This window comes from Amblyomma mixtum, chromosome 1, assembly GCF_055824585.1.
Source record: "Amblyomma mixtum isolate Tamu chromosome 1, ASM5582458v1, whole genome shotgun sequence".
Lineage (NCBI taxonomy): Eukaryota > Metazoa > Arthropoda > Arachnida > Ixodida > Ixodidae > Amblyomma > Amblyomma mixtum.
In genome coordinates this window covers 172489422-172507699 of record NC_143012.1, presented here as the reverse complement: position 1 = coordinate 172507699, position 18278 = coordinate 172489422, and the positions used below count along the sequence as shown (strand labels likewise).

Genomic DNA, 18278 nt, shown 5'->3' with positions numbered 1-18278 from the left:
TCAGATCCCTTGCGCAACCCCCACCGGCCATCGAACTCAGTATTCGCGGAGTCCCCATTCCTCGAGTACCCAAAATTAAAATCTTGGGCCTAATTCTACAAGAACACGGCTTCAATGGTGACGTAATTCAGAAGCTTCAGGGAACCTCGCAGCAAATTATGCGACTCATTCGCCGCATTAGTAACCGCCACTCGGGATTGAGGGAAAGCAATACTCTCCGTTTAGTACAAGCTTTTGTGATCAGCCGCATCGCTTACGTATGCCCTTACCTACATCTCAAGTCAGCTGAAAAAGCGAAAGTGGAAGCCATAATCAGAAAATGCGTCAAACAGGCAGTTGGGCTACCCATGCACACAGCGACTGAGAAAGTCTTAGGTCTCGGTCTTCATAACACCCTAAGTGAGATTATTGAAGCGGTAACCGTCTCGCAGTACGAACGACTAACGGCCACACCAACTGGCAGACACATTCTGTCCACACTCGGCATAACATATGAACGACAAGGCGGACCAACAACTGACCTTCCCAAGCATATACGCCAGCTTCTGGTCATTCCTCCACTACCTCGGAACATGCACCCCGATTTCCACGCTGAACGTCGTGCAGAGAGAGCCAAATCATTAGGCAAACGTTTCCTTAATGATACCTCTGTGGTATATGTTGATGCAGCAGATTCTTCGGCTGACAAGATGGTAGCTGTGGTCACCACGGAATGTGGTACATTCAAAACTGGGGGCACTATACGCACTCAGCACACACATGTTGGTGAAGAAACAGCCATTGCTCTAGCCATTGCGGGATCCTCGGCAGAAACCATTGTCAACGACTCAAAATTGGCAATACGTAACTACACGTTTGGAAGAATCTCTCCACAAGCAGCACGGATTCTGCTAAATTATCAGCCCACGCGGCGCATTCGCCTAATCTGGACGCCTGCTCATGCCTCCCTTCTTGGTAATGAGGCGGCTCATAACCTAGCTCGAGAACTGTCCCGCCGAGCTGGGTCGTGCAGTCCACCCGCCCTATACTCCGGCAAGGACAGGTTGTTTTCTTACAGAGAAATCCTGCAGCACTACAGGCTTGCAAGACTCAGATTTCCCCCAGCAGATAAAACGCTTTCCAAGCAACAGGCGAAAGCCTGGCGTAAACTTCAAACTAAAACCTATCCAAATCCCCAATTGTGTAGCTTCTATTCGGATGGACTCTACTCAGACAAATGCAAAAATTGTGATGCCAAAGCCGATCTAAATCATATGACCTGGAACTGCCCGCAGTCCCTACCCGCGAGTCGCTTCATTACCGACTCTGATCATTGGGAGGCTCTATTGCTCAGCCCCGACCCGGGGACACAGATCAAGCTCCTCCAGCTGGCTGAAGACGCCGCCGCTGCCCAAGGGATAGCGGCCGCCGTTTAAGCGGGGGGTGACTTCGGGTCGCTCCTCTATATCCGCTGGAAATAAAGTTCCCCCACCACCACCTAAGTCTGAACAAAATTCAACATATATGCCGTCTTAACCGGATGAGGTATTCTAAGGCACTTTTGCTATTATGTGCGCTGTTTCCCTTGCACCCAGTGGAGTAATTGTTGGCTCCCCTGTGTCTTCTTGAAACTTGGATAGTTCCCTTATGACTTCCGTTGACACGGGCTCTGGCGACAGAGAACCGGTACGAAACAGCCATCGAACGCCGCCGCCACATGTCCGGGCAACGCCGCCGCTGTAAGCAAGCTTGCTTAAGTTGTCCGAAGCGGCAAATTCTGTTTCTAAAGCGCTTAATTGCCCAGATTACTACGCCTCGTACTGCACCCTATCCCGCCTGCAAATCCGCGCTCTCTAGTACCGATGTTCCAGGTGAACTACTACTTCCTTGTTAATCCTCCGAATGTCCTCACGAAATTCCACCGGCCTCTCCTTGTTGGTTTAAATGAGTACATGAAGTGTACCTACGAGGTGCCGTTGCTTAGTTTCATCGAAATTGGCTATTTTTCGGCCCATCTTGGTGGTCATGCTTACCACATTTACTTTACACAATGCCGACTGTAATGCTGTTAACATCCATAATTAAGTCTTCCCCGCGTTCATAGCGAACGATCATGGAGAGAACGGGCTCCGCAGGAGCGGCAGACGCGCTGACAGCGAACCTGTTTTCGCTTTCGTCAAAACGCACTGGCCCAGTCCGGGAATACAGGATTTTGCTTGCGCCGTTTCCCGCAGGCAAGCTGATTGAGAATTCGAACCGGTCAGCCCTTCCGTACAAAATCGATGACGTTGCTGAACCGTTGTCGAACTGCGTCGGTCTGATTGCAGCAACAAAGTTGGGAGCTTTCTATTGCAATAATGTTCGGATGCTTACTTTAAATATGCCGCAAAACATGGCAGCGTTTACGGTGAGGACAGAAATAACTCTTAGAAGCAGAAAATGCCTGGTTATGCATAAACATTCAAACCACCGCCGCGGTTTCCTAGTAGTTGGAGCATTCGCCTCGCATGCGGGAGTAGCGCAGTTCGTTCCCCAGGGCCGCCAGGTCGTCATCATCACCAGCCTGACTACGCTGAGTGCAGGGCAAAGGCCTTTCTCATGTCTCTCGAATGAACTCTGCTGTTTGCCAGCTGCGCCCACCGTGTCCCCGCAAACTTCTGAAGGGTACCCATCGGTGAAACAATGATTACAAGCTTTCCCCTGAATGGTGCCTGGATACGTTAGGGTGAAATTTTTGGCAAATCGGTGTTTGATCCCCCCTTGAATAGAAAGAAACAACGTCGTGCAATGGCGCTACTTGGCAACAGATGCCGGTGTGCTGTAAAAATTAATCATCATCACCGAGGCCAACTTCAGAGGAAGGTCTCCAGCTGGCAATAGCAGAAGAAAGGCATCCGGAGAGAGTGACGGGAGGCAAAACCGCTAAAGCAGAATGACAGCTACAGCGCGTCAGGATATGCGGATAAGGCCATTCCTTATAAGCATTTTCGTTATGACCATGTAGACAGAGATTTTTCTCCGTAATATGGGATTGATATTCAAAACAGGGAATAGAATGGAGCTGTCCAATTACACCTCTATATCGGTTTTTACCGGCGAATGTCTTGTGGCTTATCTTAGCAAGTTTTTTCCTTCCTGGACCTATTAAATTGTTCACATTCAGCGCGTTTCAACTAAGAATTTACAGAATTCTTAATTAAGTGCACTATGAAGCACAAGCATTTGTTCGCGCATTAGCGAGGTTCCACTTGAACAGGATGCCTGCCGTCGAGTCATGGAGTCATTGTGACCAAAAGCTCACGGTCGCAATGTTTTGGCATTGCAACACGAAGATATAGAGATGTTGCACTGAAGAAAATGCAGGGGCGGTATTACGTTTGATGGCCTTCTCATGGCAAACACATAGAAAACCCAGCACGTAACGGTCAGACTATGTGAATGTGTCATCCCAACAACCAAGACAGCGAGGCCACTGCAACCGAGGCCATATCGAATCAGCCTTTGACAGCGCCTTCTGCAAAAAGGCTGCAGAAGGTAACTCCTGCGTATTACTGTTGGTCGAAGTCTAGGTAAAATACGATCACAGTGCTTCCACGCTTCCAACAGCCAGCAGAAATGTGATGTAAATTTTCAGTACTACCTTCACTGCCTATGGCACCTCCAAGCTATCGGTGGTGGAAAATGGTCCGCAGCTTACCTTGGAAAATATTCGAGTTCCTGCGACACCGTGTAATAGAGCATTCGAGGCCGCCTCCTATCGTGCCATGTGCTTCGGGAATGCCAAAGACACCTCTTCTCAAGCAGCTACAGGCTAATAACGTCGTGGGAGTACAGCGTACTATACAACTGAATAAGAGGAAAGGCAGGGAGGTTAACCGGAAGAATAGTCGGTTTGCTACCCTACACGGGGGAAGGGGGTGAGGGGATAAAAAAATGAAAGAGAAAAGAGAGTATCAGAAAACTGAAATCACATGGAAAGTCAGCGTTCGTTAAGGCACAGCCTATCATACAGGCCAGAAGTTCGCAAGAAGCCAGGAAGTTCCTTGGAGGCCTTCACCGCCGACGATCGGCGCGGCCAGTAGCCGAGAACCTTCATTTCCGTCAGTGGGCGTGGATCCAGACGCTCCAGTGCACGGCGTAGAGACTGCCTTTCGGCACTATAGGCAGGGCAGTCAGAGAGAATGCGGGATATAGTCTCGTCATAACTGCAGATGGCACATGCAGGGCTATCACCCATTCCGATTAAGAAAGAGTAATGGTTGGTGAAAGCTACACCAAACCACGGGCGACAAAGTAAAATTTCTTCATGTGGTGGTAGGCCAGATGGTAGCCGGAGCTTCAGATCTGGGTCCAAGGATTTTAAGCATGAACTGGAAAATTGGTCGGAATTCCACGCGGCAATCGTGATGTCCCGCGCAAGTGCCCGAAGCCTGCCCGCTGCGTGTGATCTCGAAAGGGAGACCAACACATAATCGTCGTCCTGGTGAGCAGTTCGCGCGACCTCATCCATGCGGTGATTGCCTGCTATGCCGTTGTGCGCCGGTAACCATTGGTAGGTAATGTGATGTCCTGCATTGATGGCAGAGTGACGTAGTTGTTTGAACTTCCGCGACCGGTTGTTCACGGGCTCCACGGCCAATAGCAGCTTGTAAGCCTTGGAGGGCTGCTTTGGAATCGGTGCAAATATAGCACTCCTGAGGGTGCTTCTGACTGATGTGTTCAACGGCGACAAGAAGAGCGGTGAGTTCTGCACCCGCCGAAAAAGTCTGGTTAGCTATTCTAATTTTAATTTCTGTAGTCCTTGCAGGGATGACCATGGAGCCCGAACTGTTATGGTTCACTGAGCCGTCGGTGTAGACGTGCACTCGGTTTGCATGGTGCTCATGGAAATATTCAAGAGTGGCATGCTTCAGTTCTATCGGCGATTAATCGGTCTTTTTCATGATGCCACGTATTGAAAGAAGCACACGGGGATTGTTCAGCCTCCAAATTGGCGAGGACGGTCTAGAGGCCGGTGTAAACTGGGACGGCAGAATGGCACGATGTGCATCAATGGTGTCTGTAAACGATGTACGCGACCTGGTAATAGGAAGGCTGGCAAGGTGATTAGAGGGAACCAGAGATATGTGTCAGAAATGAGCTGTCAGTGCATCAGCTGCTAGGTAGGTGGGGTTTGGATGCTCCTGGGCGATGAGTACAGATGCAGCCGTAGAGGCGCATTACGGGAATCCTAGGCAAGTCCGGAGAGCTTGAGCTTGGACGTTTTGCAGACTTCGTATGTTTCTTTTTCGAATGTTTTCCAGTTCAGTGAGACTGTAGCGAAGAAATCCCATGAATAAGGCTTTGTAGAGCTGCATCATCGACTACACTTACGCTCCCCACGACTTTCCGCCAGAAAAGATGAGGATGTGAGAAATCGCTGTCCGTCTCTTTTACATGTATGAAATATGGGGGGTCCATGATAGATTTCGGTCGATAGTCATTCCCAGAAACCGATGGCTCTTTACGTAGGGTATTGCTGTGCCGTTTATGCATACGGTATAATGAGGCATGTTCTTGCGTGTAAAAGCAACAAGCGAGCACTTTTCGGTTGAAATCTGTAGGCCTTGTATCTGAAGTTAGGCCGCAAGAATATTTGACTTTTCAAGTCTCGCTCGAACTTGTAGGCGCGTAACTCCGGCTGCCCAGATACAGATGTCGTCCGCGTAGATGGAGAGTTGCGCCGACTATGGTAGTATATCGACAAGCTCGACAAGTGTAAGGTTGAAAAGCGTTGGGCTGAGCACTCCACCCCGCGGGACTCCACGGGAAGTGAAATAAGATGTTGGGCCATTCTCAGTCTGCACGACGAGAGATCTGTTCGATAAATAACTGCGTATCCAGCAGAATACGTGACCAACAAGCTCGGCAGCTCCCAGAGCGTCCAAAAGAGCCTTTTGAGTTACATTGTGGTAAGCGGCGTCTATATCCAGGAACAATGCCGCGGTAAAGCGTTTGAAAAGTTTTTGACGTGGGACGGATGGCACCAGCTCGACCACGTTGTCAATTGAAGATCGTCCACGTCAAAACCCGGACATTATAGCGGTATATATGCGGTAGCGCTTCAGGTACGTATAAGTATCATCATTTCTAGTACTTTGCCGACGCAACTAGCCAGCGCAATTGGACAGTATGATGTCAGTTCAAGACGTGATTTCCCTGGTTTGAGGAGCGGAACTATACGACCGGACCTGCACTCATCTGGAACTGGGCCCTCATTCAATGATTTGTTGTAATACTCCAAAAGGACACGCCTAGCTTCTTGTCCAAGGTTTGCAAGTGCAGTGTATGGCAAACTGTCGGGTCCCGGCAGACATGACCGTCTGCAACAAGCCAGCGCGGCGTCAGGTTCCTCCACGGAGAAGGGTAGGTCCATCCAGGAATCCCGAGAAGCGAGAACATTGCTGCAATGTAGCGTTGCAGATGAGGCGGATGGTCCTGCTACCCTGGCGCAGAAATCCTCAACAGGGCCTGATTTTAACGTGACACCAATCGAAATCAAGCAGCGAGTCAGAAGAAAATTTGTGGGCCAGCAAAGCTACAATTAGAATACAACTTAAAAAAGAAAGAAAGAGCGGTTGGTAACCCTGGGCCACGGTCCATGGTGTCCTGAGTTACTCCGCTGGCCAGTCACAATAGTGAATAAAATCGGCTTTTTCGCTTTTGATCATATTAAACTCTACCGCATATAATTTTTTTCTTGTAGTCTGGCTGATGACGATAATGATTGCCTTCTGGGTTGACCGAAAACATCTTCGACCGAAGTCCGCCTGGTTGGGTTCTTGAGACAGTTGAGAGACTGACGAAAATGCTCCCAAAGCATCGCCGGGGCTACCTCGACCTTGCCCCGTCTTTGGAAGAGTGCGAGAGACTTGAAAGGGTACAGCTCCTGTGGGGATGTTCGAAGGCCACGAACGACATTCGAGATGCATGACAATGGTTTCCGTGGATAAAGCGTCTCGCAGAATGACCTCCAACGTTGTGCCTGGAGGGCTTGAACTCTACGCTGGATTTTCTTTTGCATGCTCCTCGCAGCTCAGAGGTCAAGCCTCGACTTTGTGCGTCGGTATCTACGCTCTGCCCTCCGTCACAGTGTTCGCAGGCGTTGCAATTCTATATCGAATTCTGCCTACTTTGTAATTGGGGCCAGTACCCGTGTCGTGTTTCCCATGCCCTCCTTAATTTTCCCTTACAGACTAGCGGATGAACCTTCTCTGCAAGCATCTTCCTTAACGGGAAGCTGAAACGGTTACCGAATTGTAAGGACGCTCGCTCATTGAAATCACCTTCTGCACAATATGTAATTCCGAAGTTTTTTCGGCGATGTATGCTCTAGCAGGCTCGCAAGACTCGATTAAATATTGGCCGTTGCCTCGCCCCTGCGCGCGACACCGGCGGGAGGAGCGCGGGCAGAGAGAAGAAAAAAAAAAAGAAGCGAAGCGGAAACTACGTCATCTTCTGTATCCCCGGTCCACTCTTCACTTCCTTTCAATGGTTTTGCCTCGTTTTGCGGCGGTTGTGATCCTTTTCGCTGTTTGTTTCTCCGCTTTTGTGTGCACTTTTTCAGCTCTAACTGCACAGAAGCTGCAAAGTACTTTTCCTGCATGCTTTGAGCATCATGCCGTCCTTCTGTTCGGCGTACGGCTGCTCAAACACGAGCGGACGCGATGATGTTATTTTCCATCGGTTCCCTAAAGAGAGGAAGCTTGCAGCTCAGTGGGTGGCTGCTGTCAAGCGAAAAAACTTCAAGCCGTCGAGCAGCAGCATGGTCTGTTCGGACCACTTTCGTGACACGGACTATTTTCAGAGTTTGTCGCTCATGCGCGACATGGGCATCTCAGTGAAGAACGCACGGCTGAAGCCCGGCGCAGTCCCTTCTGTCTTCGCGCACAAGCCCAACGCATCACCACCACGACGACAAGCTTTCGCTAAAAGAAGAAGACTATAGGTAGGTGTACAAATTCGCGTAAACGTGCAAAAGGGGGAGGGGGGAATTGCTGTTTTAGGAGAAGTTGCGCTTGTCGCGTCCGTATGCCCGTCGGAAAGTGCGGAAACGTGCAAGGGTGTGCGCGCTGTGCGGAGCCCACGAATGCCATTGGCGACGCTATGTGCTGGGCGGTTGCTGTGGGATATCGCAAGCACCCGAGTTGCTTTCGGCGGAATTCAAAGGGACAGGGAGAAGCACAGAGAGAAGCGATAGCGAGAAAGGAAATGGGAGAGCTATGCGAGTAGAAAAAGTAAACAGGTATGCGCTGCTCGCGCGCGAGTGACCAGACACTGTCGGAAATAACTGCGCGCATGCAATAACTGCGCATATATATACAGAATAAATATACTGCGTGCAATTAATCGCGCACACGGCACCTGCAAAAACGGCGGGGTTACGGAGGGGGATGCTGGCTGTTACCGTTACATTTTCGTCGTGCGCTGACTGATACTCCCGCGTACTCAAAGGATGCGGGTTCGATCCCGGCTGCGGCGGCCGAATTTCGATGAAGGCGAAATTCTAGAGGCTTGTGTGCTGTGCGATGTCAGTGCACGTTAAAGACCCCAGGTGGTCGAAATTTCCGGAGCCCTTCACTATGGCGTCCCTCATAGCCTGAGTTGCTTTTAAACCACAATAAACCAATACTGCCGCGGGACCTTTGCTACCGGCTCTCCGCCGCATTCGATCTTCAGAGGGAAAACGCTGATATTCACAACTTATGTCTGTACCAATCGCTTTGACAGCAGGAGTAGGGTGTGTTTTGTGGAGTGGTATGAAAAGACAGGGAATGAAATCTCGGCCTGTTTTATCTCTTGTGCTACAATTAGTCATGAACCTCTGTGTCTTGTTCTTGCAGACATTGGCCGAGCTGCTAAATGACAGCAAGGAAATTCCAGCTGAAGCAGCACTAGAGGAGGACAGCCATGTGCCTAGTCCAGGGCCTTTCATCTTCAGCAACTCGCCGCCACCAGCGGCATGTGAAGAGAGTTCTCTGGCAGATGCTGTACAGCCAGACACACCGTGCACCCAGATGGTTGTTGCACAAGTTGCAGAGGCCAACACCAAGACGGCTGAAACAGCCACACAAACCCCGTTGCCAGCAGAAACGTGCAGCCAATCTTCGCAAATTGATATGAAAAAATCGACCTCAACAAAGAAAATCCAGGCAAGGTCTCGTGGTGTTTCTGTTGGTAAGTTGTGAATGCTGCAGACTCATTTCGCAGTTGTTCAAAAAGGATGCCTATCAAAGATTTAAATACAGTGTGCTTTTGTGCCCATTACAAATAGCTAATTACTGTGCGAGTTGTGTTTATGCACACTATTCCACTTATACCTCTTGTGCACCTTCTTTCAGGTATCCAGGTTGGCAGCTGCACTGCTGATGTGGGAACACAAGTAAATATGGCGCACCCCCGTGTTGAAGCTGAAGCTGATGATTTTGTTGATGAGACTGTGCTCGATAAGGACAGCTCCGACGATTACAGCCCTTTGGATGAGCTGGAATCAGAGTACGTAAATTTCACAACGTTGATTCCTGCTTAATTGTCTCTCTAGAAGTAAAACAACTTAGCTATGTAGAAATGCATAAACTAGTGCTCTCTAAGCACTAGTTCTCTAAGTGCTAACTGCCAGGGAAGATTAAAAATTTGCATTCTTGTTGCATGGATGTCCGCTGTTACCTCAATTTTATATTGGACTTTTTTCCAGGTTCGAAGCTGGTGGTGCATCACAGGAGCCATGTCCCGAACAACATACGAGGAGCCGCATCTTTTTAGTCAAAGAAGAATTTTTGAAACAGCTTTTTACAACCTGCAGAGTCTGCCTTGCACCTTGTGATTTAGTGATGATTTGTGAGGGGACTCTGCTGCAGGTGCAGAGTCAGTGTGGAGCTGGCCACTATTTTTCATGGTCAAACCAGGAAATAGTGCATCAGCAACCTACTCTCAACCTGCAGCTGTGTGCTGCCATCCTTTTTTCAGGAAACAATGCCGCTACCACTCTAAGGATGCTGGCTTCATTTGGTGTGCAAGTGGTCACCAACCGGACATTTTTTAATATTCAGCGTTCTTACTTGTGGCCTGCAGTCAAAAAAGTAAGTGGAGGCTCCAGAAAGATTTTAAAGTTCTTCATCCATGAAGTGTGTGATTTTTTCTTTAGGTTTGGGAAGAAGAGCAAGCTGTGTTACTGGCGGAAGCCCAAGAAAAGGCGGTGACACTCGCTGGTGATGGGCGTGCAGACTCGCCGGGGTTTAGTGCAAAGTTTGGCACATATAGTCTTCTAGATGTAGAACGCAACAAGATACTACACTTTGAAGTTGTGCAGGTATGTTGAAATTTCTGCTCTCATTTTACTTGCTGCCAGGGCTTGGCGTTATTCCTCACCATTAATTATGTTCATAATGCTGCCCTTTCATGGCGTGCCATGAAATCCAACGCAACACTTTTCTTACATGTAAAATTGCAGTAACATAATCGTATCTTTCAGTCCAATGAAACTGGTGGCAGTTGCCGAATGGAAAGAAGGGGCCTTGAGCTGGCTTTAGCATACCTCGAAAGTCACGGTGTCAGAGTCCAAGGAATGGTGACGGACAGACATTCACAAATAAAATCCTTCTTCAAAAAGGAAAGGAGCGACATCAAACATGAGTTTGACGTCTGGCATGTAGCAAAAGGTACCATGAGCAGTCTTCATTGCACCTAGTGTAACAAGATGTTTTAGACAATCGTGATTTCATCCAGTCAACATCTTTCAGGGGTTTGCAAAAAACTGCAGATAGCTGCCAAAAAGGCTGGCCAGGAGGAACTTGAGCCATGGATTCAGTCCATCAACAATCATCTTTATTGGTCGGCAGCATCAAGTGATGGCCATAAAGAACTGATTGTTCCGAAGTGGACGTCGCTGCTTAATCATATCAGAAATATTCACACACATGAAGAGCAGCTTTTCCCAGTGTGCTTTCATGGAGACGTTCAGCCCAGAAAGTGGCTTCATTCAGGTATTTTTTCTGCTTGTTATTTGGGGCAACTTTGCTAAGAAGTTTTTGAATACCTTTTTACTCTCCTGATAACTCAGTGCTTTCATGTGACGAGCCTTGTCAAACTTGAATCTGAGGCATTTCAAATTAATTGAAACATCACTAAGGTGTGTAGATTGTGAGCACATGTAATTGCGAGCAGCAAGGCAAGCAGGTTTATAAAGAACTCCTTCCAGAATTTTGGCTCACTAGTTACCGTCAGCTGCAAAGCTATGGATTGCAGTTTGCCATTCAAGATGTAAACAAGTGACCTCATCAGAACAAACTGCTTTGTCTATAGGGGAAACAAAGCTGTTTATCTTTTTCAAGTGTGCATTGCAATTTCATTTCTCTGTGAAATCCGAAAATACTGACATGCTTATTGCGTAGCTTTGGTTTCTCCCGTGGCAACTTGTAATTGCATTAGTATATTCCACAAAATCTGACTCGTGACAAGTTTGTGGCATTGTGTGCTCATGGTTGTTTCTAAAGAAAAAAAATGGTTATACCTCACTTTTTCAAGACTCCAAGGCATACAAGAAGCTGAACGAGATTGCAACAGCTAAGGTTCTCCTATCTGACATGCCACAGCTCTCAACAAGGTTTCAAACCTACGGGTTGGAAGCATTTCATGCCCTGCTGCTGTATTTTGCTCCGAAGTCCTGCCAGTATTCTAATCCTGGAATGAAAGCCAGGTAAATTCCTAGACTTAATGTTCTTAGCATTGTGGTGAGCCTGATGGAAGACAATCGTAGTTGCTGTATAAAGTGTTAGTGTTGGGAGTTTTCTAGTTGTGTTGGCAACAGCAACCAGACACACACCAATGGGCATGCTTTCTTAGCCAAATTCGGGCAGAATTATTACTACAGAGGGTACACTTGCTAACATCCTTGCTTTTCGGAGTCAAGCCACTAGAAGCAGCCCGTTGTGCCGGGTAAGCTTGTACAAAATAATTAGTGTCAGGACGTAGATGGTGGAGATTGCACTAACCCAATAATTGCAAACACTTCTAAACTTCGAACGGCTGGTATGGTGTCACGGTGAATCTATCAGCGCGAAAGACAGGGACGTGAAAGGAGACAAAAGTAAATGCAGCATTGTTCGAAAACGCTTTTAGATTTTTACCTGACATTTCAGTCTGTGTTAAGGTTCGTGGCGTTGCGCCTATTACAAGATCCCTCAAGTATAAATAATCGATGTTTTGAGTGCAGTATGAAGTAATTTTAATTTGTTCGCTGAATATGGCTGGAGGGAAGCTCATGCATGTTGCATCGATCCAGGTGATGCAGGTGAAGTGCATTTTTTTATTTCCTGATGAATGCTTTGATGACATGCACCTTTTCAGGACGCGACTTGCAGTACTTCATTATAATGAGAACTGTGAAAGTAGACAAGCATGCACAACAGATGGTGTGGCTCGGTGGAATGTGAAGTACCCAAAAGCAAGAGGTGGTGCACCTGCTGCTTGTCCTGTGAAGGGAAAGCCCACATTTGGTAAGCTCATGGAGCCATTGCATTTCCCCACAGGTTACAGTGGTTTTACTTGCTTACACAGGTTATGTGCAAAAGCTGATGGACTACGTTCAGTCGGAAGCAGGCAAGCACAAGTCAAGAAAGAAGCAGAAGGCGGCCTCACCAACTCCGCCGCCCCTCAGCAGCTGCTATCCTCGAGTGGCAAAGGAAGATGTTGTGCAGAACATACAGTCAAGGTTCAATGTGCAGACATGAAAAACTGTAAAACCTTCCTCTTGCTGGCCGGAAGCTTATTCTGGCAGATAAACAGTGCACAAACAAGGACAAAAGAACACTAAATATATGACTCAGTGCTGTACCAGCTGTTCTACATACAGCATCCATGCAGTCTGAGATGCATTGTGTGCGTTTGTTGTCATGCGTTGTGCAGGAGACAGACTTTGGTAGCATCTGCAAGTTTCGTCTCCTGCTGAATGCCTGTAGATGAAAGCACAAGGTGCATCTCGCACTATGGACTGTGTATCTAATACATATCGAACTTTTGCTGGAACGCTGTGCTGTATACTTTTTTTGTCATTTTGTGTGCTGTTTCCCTGCCAGAATGAAGCTCCAAGGACTAGCCTGCTCACCATTCTCATATGGTTTGAAGCTGTTAATGTTGCTGTTTTTTGAAGTTATTCATGTCTACTCTGCACACCTGTTCATTTATTCATAGCCCTTGCTGCAGTGGCTGCATTTTAATGCTGGCAAAATGCAGAAATATTTGTGTGCTACGTCATATCAGTAGGCATTGAAGGACACAATGTGGCCTAATTAAACCAGAGCCTTCCGCTACTCCATACCCAATAGTCCACTTGCAGCTTTCAGGCACTGGACCTCGTATATCACACTGCGGTGTACCATTCAGTCTTGTACATATATTCTTTATGCTAAAAGTGCGTGTTGCAGTCATGGGCTTAAATTCCTTTCACCATGTAAGGATATGGCAACATAGTAATTAGCCACAAGGGTCCATCGCACCTGTCAAGAAGGAAAAAAAAACGCTTGTTATTTTAGAGCTAAAACAACAGCTGGAGTTTCCAAGTTCTCTGAATCGCTCAAGCATGTTGTACAGCCGTGTACTATATTTCTTCATGGTTTACTGTGAGTGTGGTTTCTGATGTCATGGTAGCGTCCTGCAATCAGAGGTCCTGATTGCCAAGCCTCCTTGTGTATAAGAACAAATGGATACATATTCTGAGTATTGGACTTAGTACTCCTGTATCGTTTTTGAACTATGTTGATACACTTGCTGCCATTGTAATTGTTGCATTCTCCCATGATTATTTGTTCCCATCCAATTCTTTCTGACTTTGGCAAAAGTGATTTCAGTTCTTAAAATATCTTGGGAGTGCCATCAGTATGAAGAGCCAGAACTTTCATTTTCTTTTTTTGCAGTCTCTCAATTGGTAGCATATGTCGTACACACACTTTCTGAATACCGGTTGCGACTGTGCCATTCTGTTTCTGCGGTGATGTTTAGGTTAAAAAGGCACTTGACATTCATATATGAATGATAAAGTCGATGCTAAAATACCCAGATGCTTAGAATTAATGCAAAACCCTGCACGAAGGGGTGCCTTTTAGCCGCTTGCCTGGGTTTGGCCAGTAAAAATTCATTATACATGTACTGCGTCCACGAAATATGCGGGTATCAAATGCACTGCCTCTTGTAGCGATTGAGAAATCTGTATTTTTTATTCCACCTTTTTATATTAACGAGCAGTTCATACAGGAACAGTATTGACAGGACAAACTGGTTATTGAAGCTTTCTTTGCAATGAACAACTGGTCTGTGTTGGTCTACAAGGTGCTCGTCTCAGCTGACCCCAATCATCAATGCCTGCTTGACGGTCATCTGCAAACATGAAATGTGAAGTAGATTCCTTTCACGATGAAGGCACCATCTGAAGTAGGGCTCTGAGAAATTTGAGGCTAAAGGGTTAAACAAACACTGTTTTAGCCATTTGACTATGGGAATTCATCAGTTGCGGCTTTGCCTTCCTTGGTTCAGACTGTGAGAGCATTGATGTGCTTGAAGTCGAAGAAATTTTGTATGTTTTGAATGGCGATCTTTGTGTTTCAATCAGTGATCAACTGCCTTACAATGCCAATTCTCGCTTCTTGAGTTGATGTGCCGATAAAGTTCTTTGTATCTTGTTCAGCCTGGCATGCTTTATATGTCATGGCGTATTAATAGGGGTCACACTGAGATGAAATTAGTGGTGTTAGTGTCACTCTGACCATTTATCATTCTTCCTTTCTCCTCGCCCAGGTCACTTGATAATATGAAATGTGCCAAGAAATGCACCCACCTTATAGTATGGTTTCCAGCTTTCTCTGCTGCAATATTTCCTTTTTAACTTGTGTTGCGTGCTTTTGGCTATGGTTTTTGTTCCGAGCTTTTCCTTAGGTGCAAGGCCTGCTGATCATGCCACTTGTTTGCTTTTTTTAATTCACGTACTTCCATGATTTATTGTGCTCCAAACATTTATGCATGTGTACATTTTTTTGCAACTGAAGCAGGTTCATTGCACTTGACAAGCGCCATTACCTGGATTCTTCCAGAATATTGTGTGGCGCTACACTTTTAGAAGCCTCTCTTCTTGTGATTCTATCTGCCTCATGCGAGAGTATTTCACTGTTACAATTTTTCTATGAAACTGTTTTTATGAGTGTAATTTTAATTATTAAGACTATTGTAGTATTTAATGTAGGCTGAAATTTATTACTGTAGCCTGTAAGGAAGTTCACTCTAGTGATTCTAATTGTGGTAGGGAAGGGAGTGAATTTTAAGGGATGGTAAACATAACAAGAGGCGACAGGTGAGATTATAAAGTTTTTAGGTACAGTGGTCACAGCTGGCATAGTACAGTGTTAATTATTTACATGTCATTGGAAGAGGACTTTGTTCTGTTGTAAGCTGAGTGGGTTGGTGAGTTATGGTAGTAATCTGTTGCCTGAAGTGTCCCTGCTTATCTGTGTTCTTGCACTGTTGATGTTGCAACATTGCAGAGCAAAACCAGACCATACAGAAAATAGCTTCCATTCTTCCTTGTTTCAGTGAGACTGCTCTCATATTTTATAGTTCAGCTCTGTAGGAAACTTGAGGGATGCCCTGTCCATGGCATGTTTTTGCTGTTTCTTGTATGTCTCCACGAACGAAATCAGTATGACATCACTAATTACCTGTGAACCACAGTTCGAAGCACATATAGGTAACACCAGCTGAATATAGCCATTTCTTTCTTTTCCTTTGAAGCAATGTGGCACGGCTTCTTGTCAGTGTAAAGACACTGTTATGGAACACTGTGTGATGGAGATGGTGAGCTAATGCAGTGCCCAATTTGGAAAATGGCGAGATTATAAATTCAGGCGCTGAAAATCAAAGTGGTGCCATGAATGGAATTTGCAGATATGAAAATGAAAACACTAAAAATGAAACAGCTGGACTTATCATTGTATTGTTGGGAATGGGGGACTACGATCTCATTCTCATGCAGCTCATTCTTAGCATGGTTTCTACAGCCCACTTGGTTCACATTCTTACTGGTGAGATGTATGCTGACTTGCAAAATCTTTGCAAATAAATTATTAATTTATTGAAAGCATCAGTGTGTTTGTTACGGTTGCATATTTATGAAGCACTCTACACAGAACTCTGGTCTTGCCAGCCATGGATGAAAATTTATTTCATAAAGGGGCTTGGCATTTGCATGAACTCTGAAAGGAGGTACAAATAATTGAACATTAGAGGAATGGCTTGTGTGCATAGCTATATAGGCTTCATGATGTGTACATACCTCAGCAAGTGTAAGGATGCTTGAATCCAGTGTAAGTGCCATCTGGAGATGTATATTTTTTGCTTATGGCACTGAGCACGCAACTCGGCAGGATTCTTCTGTTGTGCCTGCCCAGTCGCTTCCACACAAGGTGCACAAACTGCCTATAAGCAGCGTACCTCATCCTCCTAAAATAAAGAATGCAGGTCAATGAAACTGCCCAAGCTACCATATGTGCTCCTTCTCACCTGTTCACACAGCCCCTGTCGTTTCTCGATGATGTACTAGTTTCCTGTTGTGCCAGAGCAACTTGGAGCACAGCTTTATTTAGGCACACATCTTTTAATTTTTTTGTTGATGTGATGCAGCGTGCCTGCTTCTGCTTTCCCGTAATTTCGGGGATCTCTTGACAACAGGAGCTGTCTTCTTCCTCACTCATTACTGAGCAGTGCATGCAGGAACACCTGAGGTGGAAGGTAAAAAGCTGTGGTAGTGTTTCAGTGCCGAGACTAGGCAAAACGTCTAAAATGGTGTTATGCATTACTCTAAAAATACGAAAAACAAACGTGCGCAAGCCGAATAATTTACGTTTACTGAAAGAACCTATGTTCAAGACCGACTGTCATACGCAGATCATGCTATCTGTTTAGTTTATTGGGGTCTAACGTCCCAAAGCGACTCAGACCATGAGGGACACCGTAGTGAAGGGCTCCGGAAATTTCGACTACCTGGGGTTCTTTACCGTGCTCTGACATCGCACAGTACACGGGCCTTTAGAATTTCGCCTCCATCGAAATTTGGCCACCGAGTGCCGTAACCACTGAGCCACCGCGGCGGGGTCAGATCATGCTATCATACGGCATGCGCAAATACTGGAGTAACTGCCTGTTCCTCGAATCTATTTGTCGATAAAAATTGTATTTACAACCGGGATAATGTATTGTGCCAACGCGCTCTAAGACTATCCGCGCTCTATGCCTGCATTACACCTGCGTACTCCTCGCAACGCAACGCAGTAAACAAATGCCTGAATGAGACACTTGCGCTGTCGGACCTCGTCAGGAGTATCGCAGTATCAACAAAGCAGCATTTATACGCGCGGGAACCGATTAGCAATCGAGGTACTTACCAGTTCACATTCCCCACTCGTGAAATCGCTTCGTCGCTTTCGCTGGTAGCCAACGACGGACTGTCGCTCGTCGGGAGTGCACTAGAATGCTCTTGTGGGGATGCTTCAGGTTCAAAAAGGTAAGGGGAAGTACCGAGCTGAACTGTGGAATAAAAGCCTTCCATAAGGTAAAATAATTTAGCGCAGATTCACAATAAACACGGGCACACGTGCTCGATCCTAGTCACCTGCGTACCGAACTGGCCGCGACAGGAGCGACGGTACCCGATGTTGACGTCACGACTGTTTCGACCAACCAAAGGTGGCGACGGGGCTCGCCGCGCTTGCCTGCGGCGGTGGGCACTTATTTCTGCAAAACAAAGCTATTTATCGTTCCCTACGTTTATTTTCAATGTGATATTTGAGTTCAGGGAGCAGGAAAGTGCAAAAATGCGTCAGAAACTCGTTTTTTTTTAAAGTGTTTCAGCTTCCCTTTAAGTGCGTGAAACACTGGCCAATCGATGCGTCGCATGCGTGTGGCAGAGGTGCATGCAGAAACGCCAGTAATCATTAGATATGCAGGGATATGGTCACTTCCGCGGTTTCAGTATCCGAAAACCACCGGGCGTTGCTGATAAGGCATCGAGAAACGAAAGCCAAGTCAAGGTCTCTGCTGTAAGTTGTCCCTCGAATATAGGTTGCGGAGCCGTCATTTAAAAACTGAAGGTCCTGGTCAGAGGCGAAGGACCCAACTTTCCGTCCCCTAATGTTCATTCTAACGCCTCCCCAAATGGTGTGGTGAGCGTTAAAACCGCCCATGACGATGCAAGGGCCGGGTGTAACCGCCAACAGGTCACT

The 18278-nt window shown here is 46.7% G+C and overlaps 2 protein-coding genes across 2 annotated transcripts; one reads left to right on the top strand and one right to left on the bottom strand.

Moving 5' to 3' along the window:
• Positions 1-7520: 7520 nt before the first annotated feature.
• Positions 7521-12746, top strand: LOC149369820 (uncharacterized). The gene is made up of 10 exons (XM_089576528.1): positions 7521-7954; positions 8862-9195; positions 9360-9513; positions 9713-10097; positions 10163-10327; positions 10490-10676; positions 10758-11000; positions 11542-11713; positions 12364-12512; positions 12574-12746. The coding sequence occupies exons 1-10, from the start codon at positions 7637-7639 to the stop codon at positions 12744-12746; spliced, it is 2280 nt and encodes a 759-aa protein (XP_089432654.1). The 5' UTR covers positions 7521-7636.
• Positions 12747-16334: 3588 nt separating this feature from the next.
• LOC149369819 (P2X purinoceptor 7-like) lies at positions 16335-17605 on the bottom strand. Its single transcript, XM_089578444.1, has 3 exons — positions 17442-17605; positions 16561-16776; positions 16335-16500 (listed from the first exon to the last, which is right to left on the bottom strand). Exons 1-3 carry the CDS (start codon positions 17603-17605, stop codon positions 16335-16337), a joined length of 546 nt encoding a protein of 181 aa, XP_089434570.1.
• Positions 17606-18278: the final 673 nt, after the last annotated feature.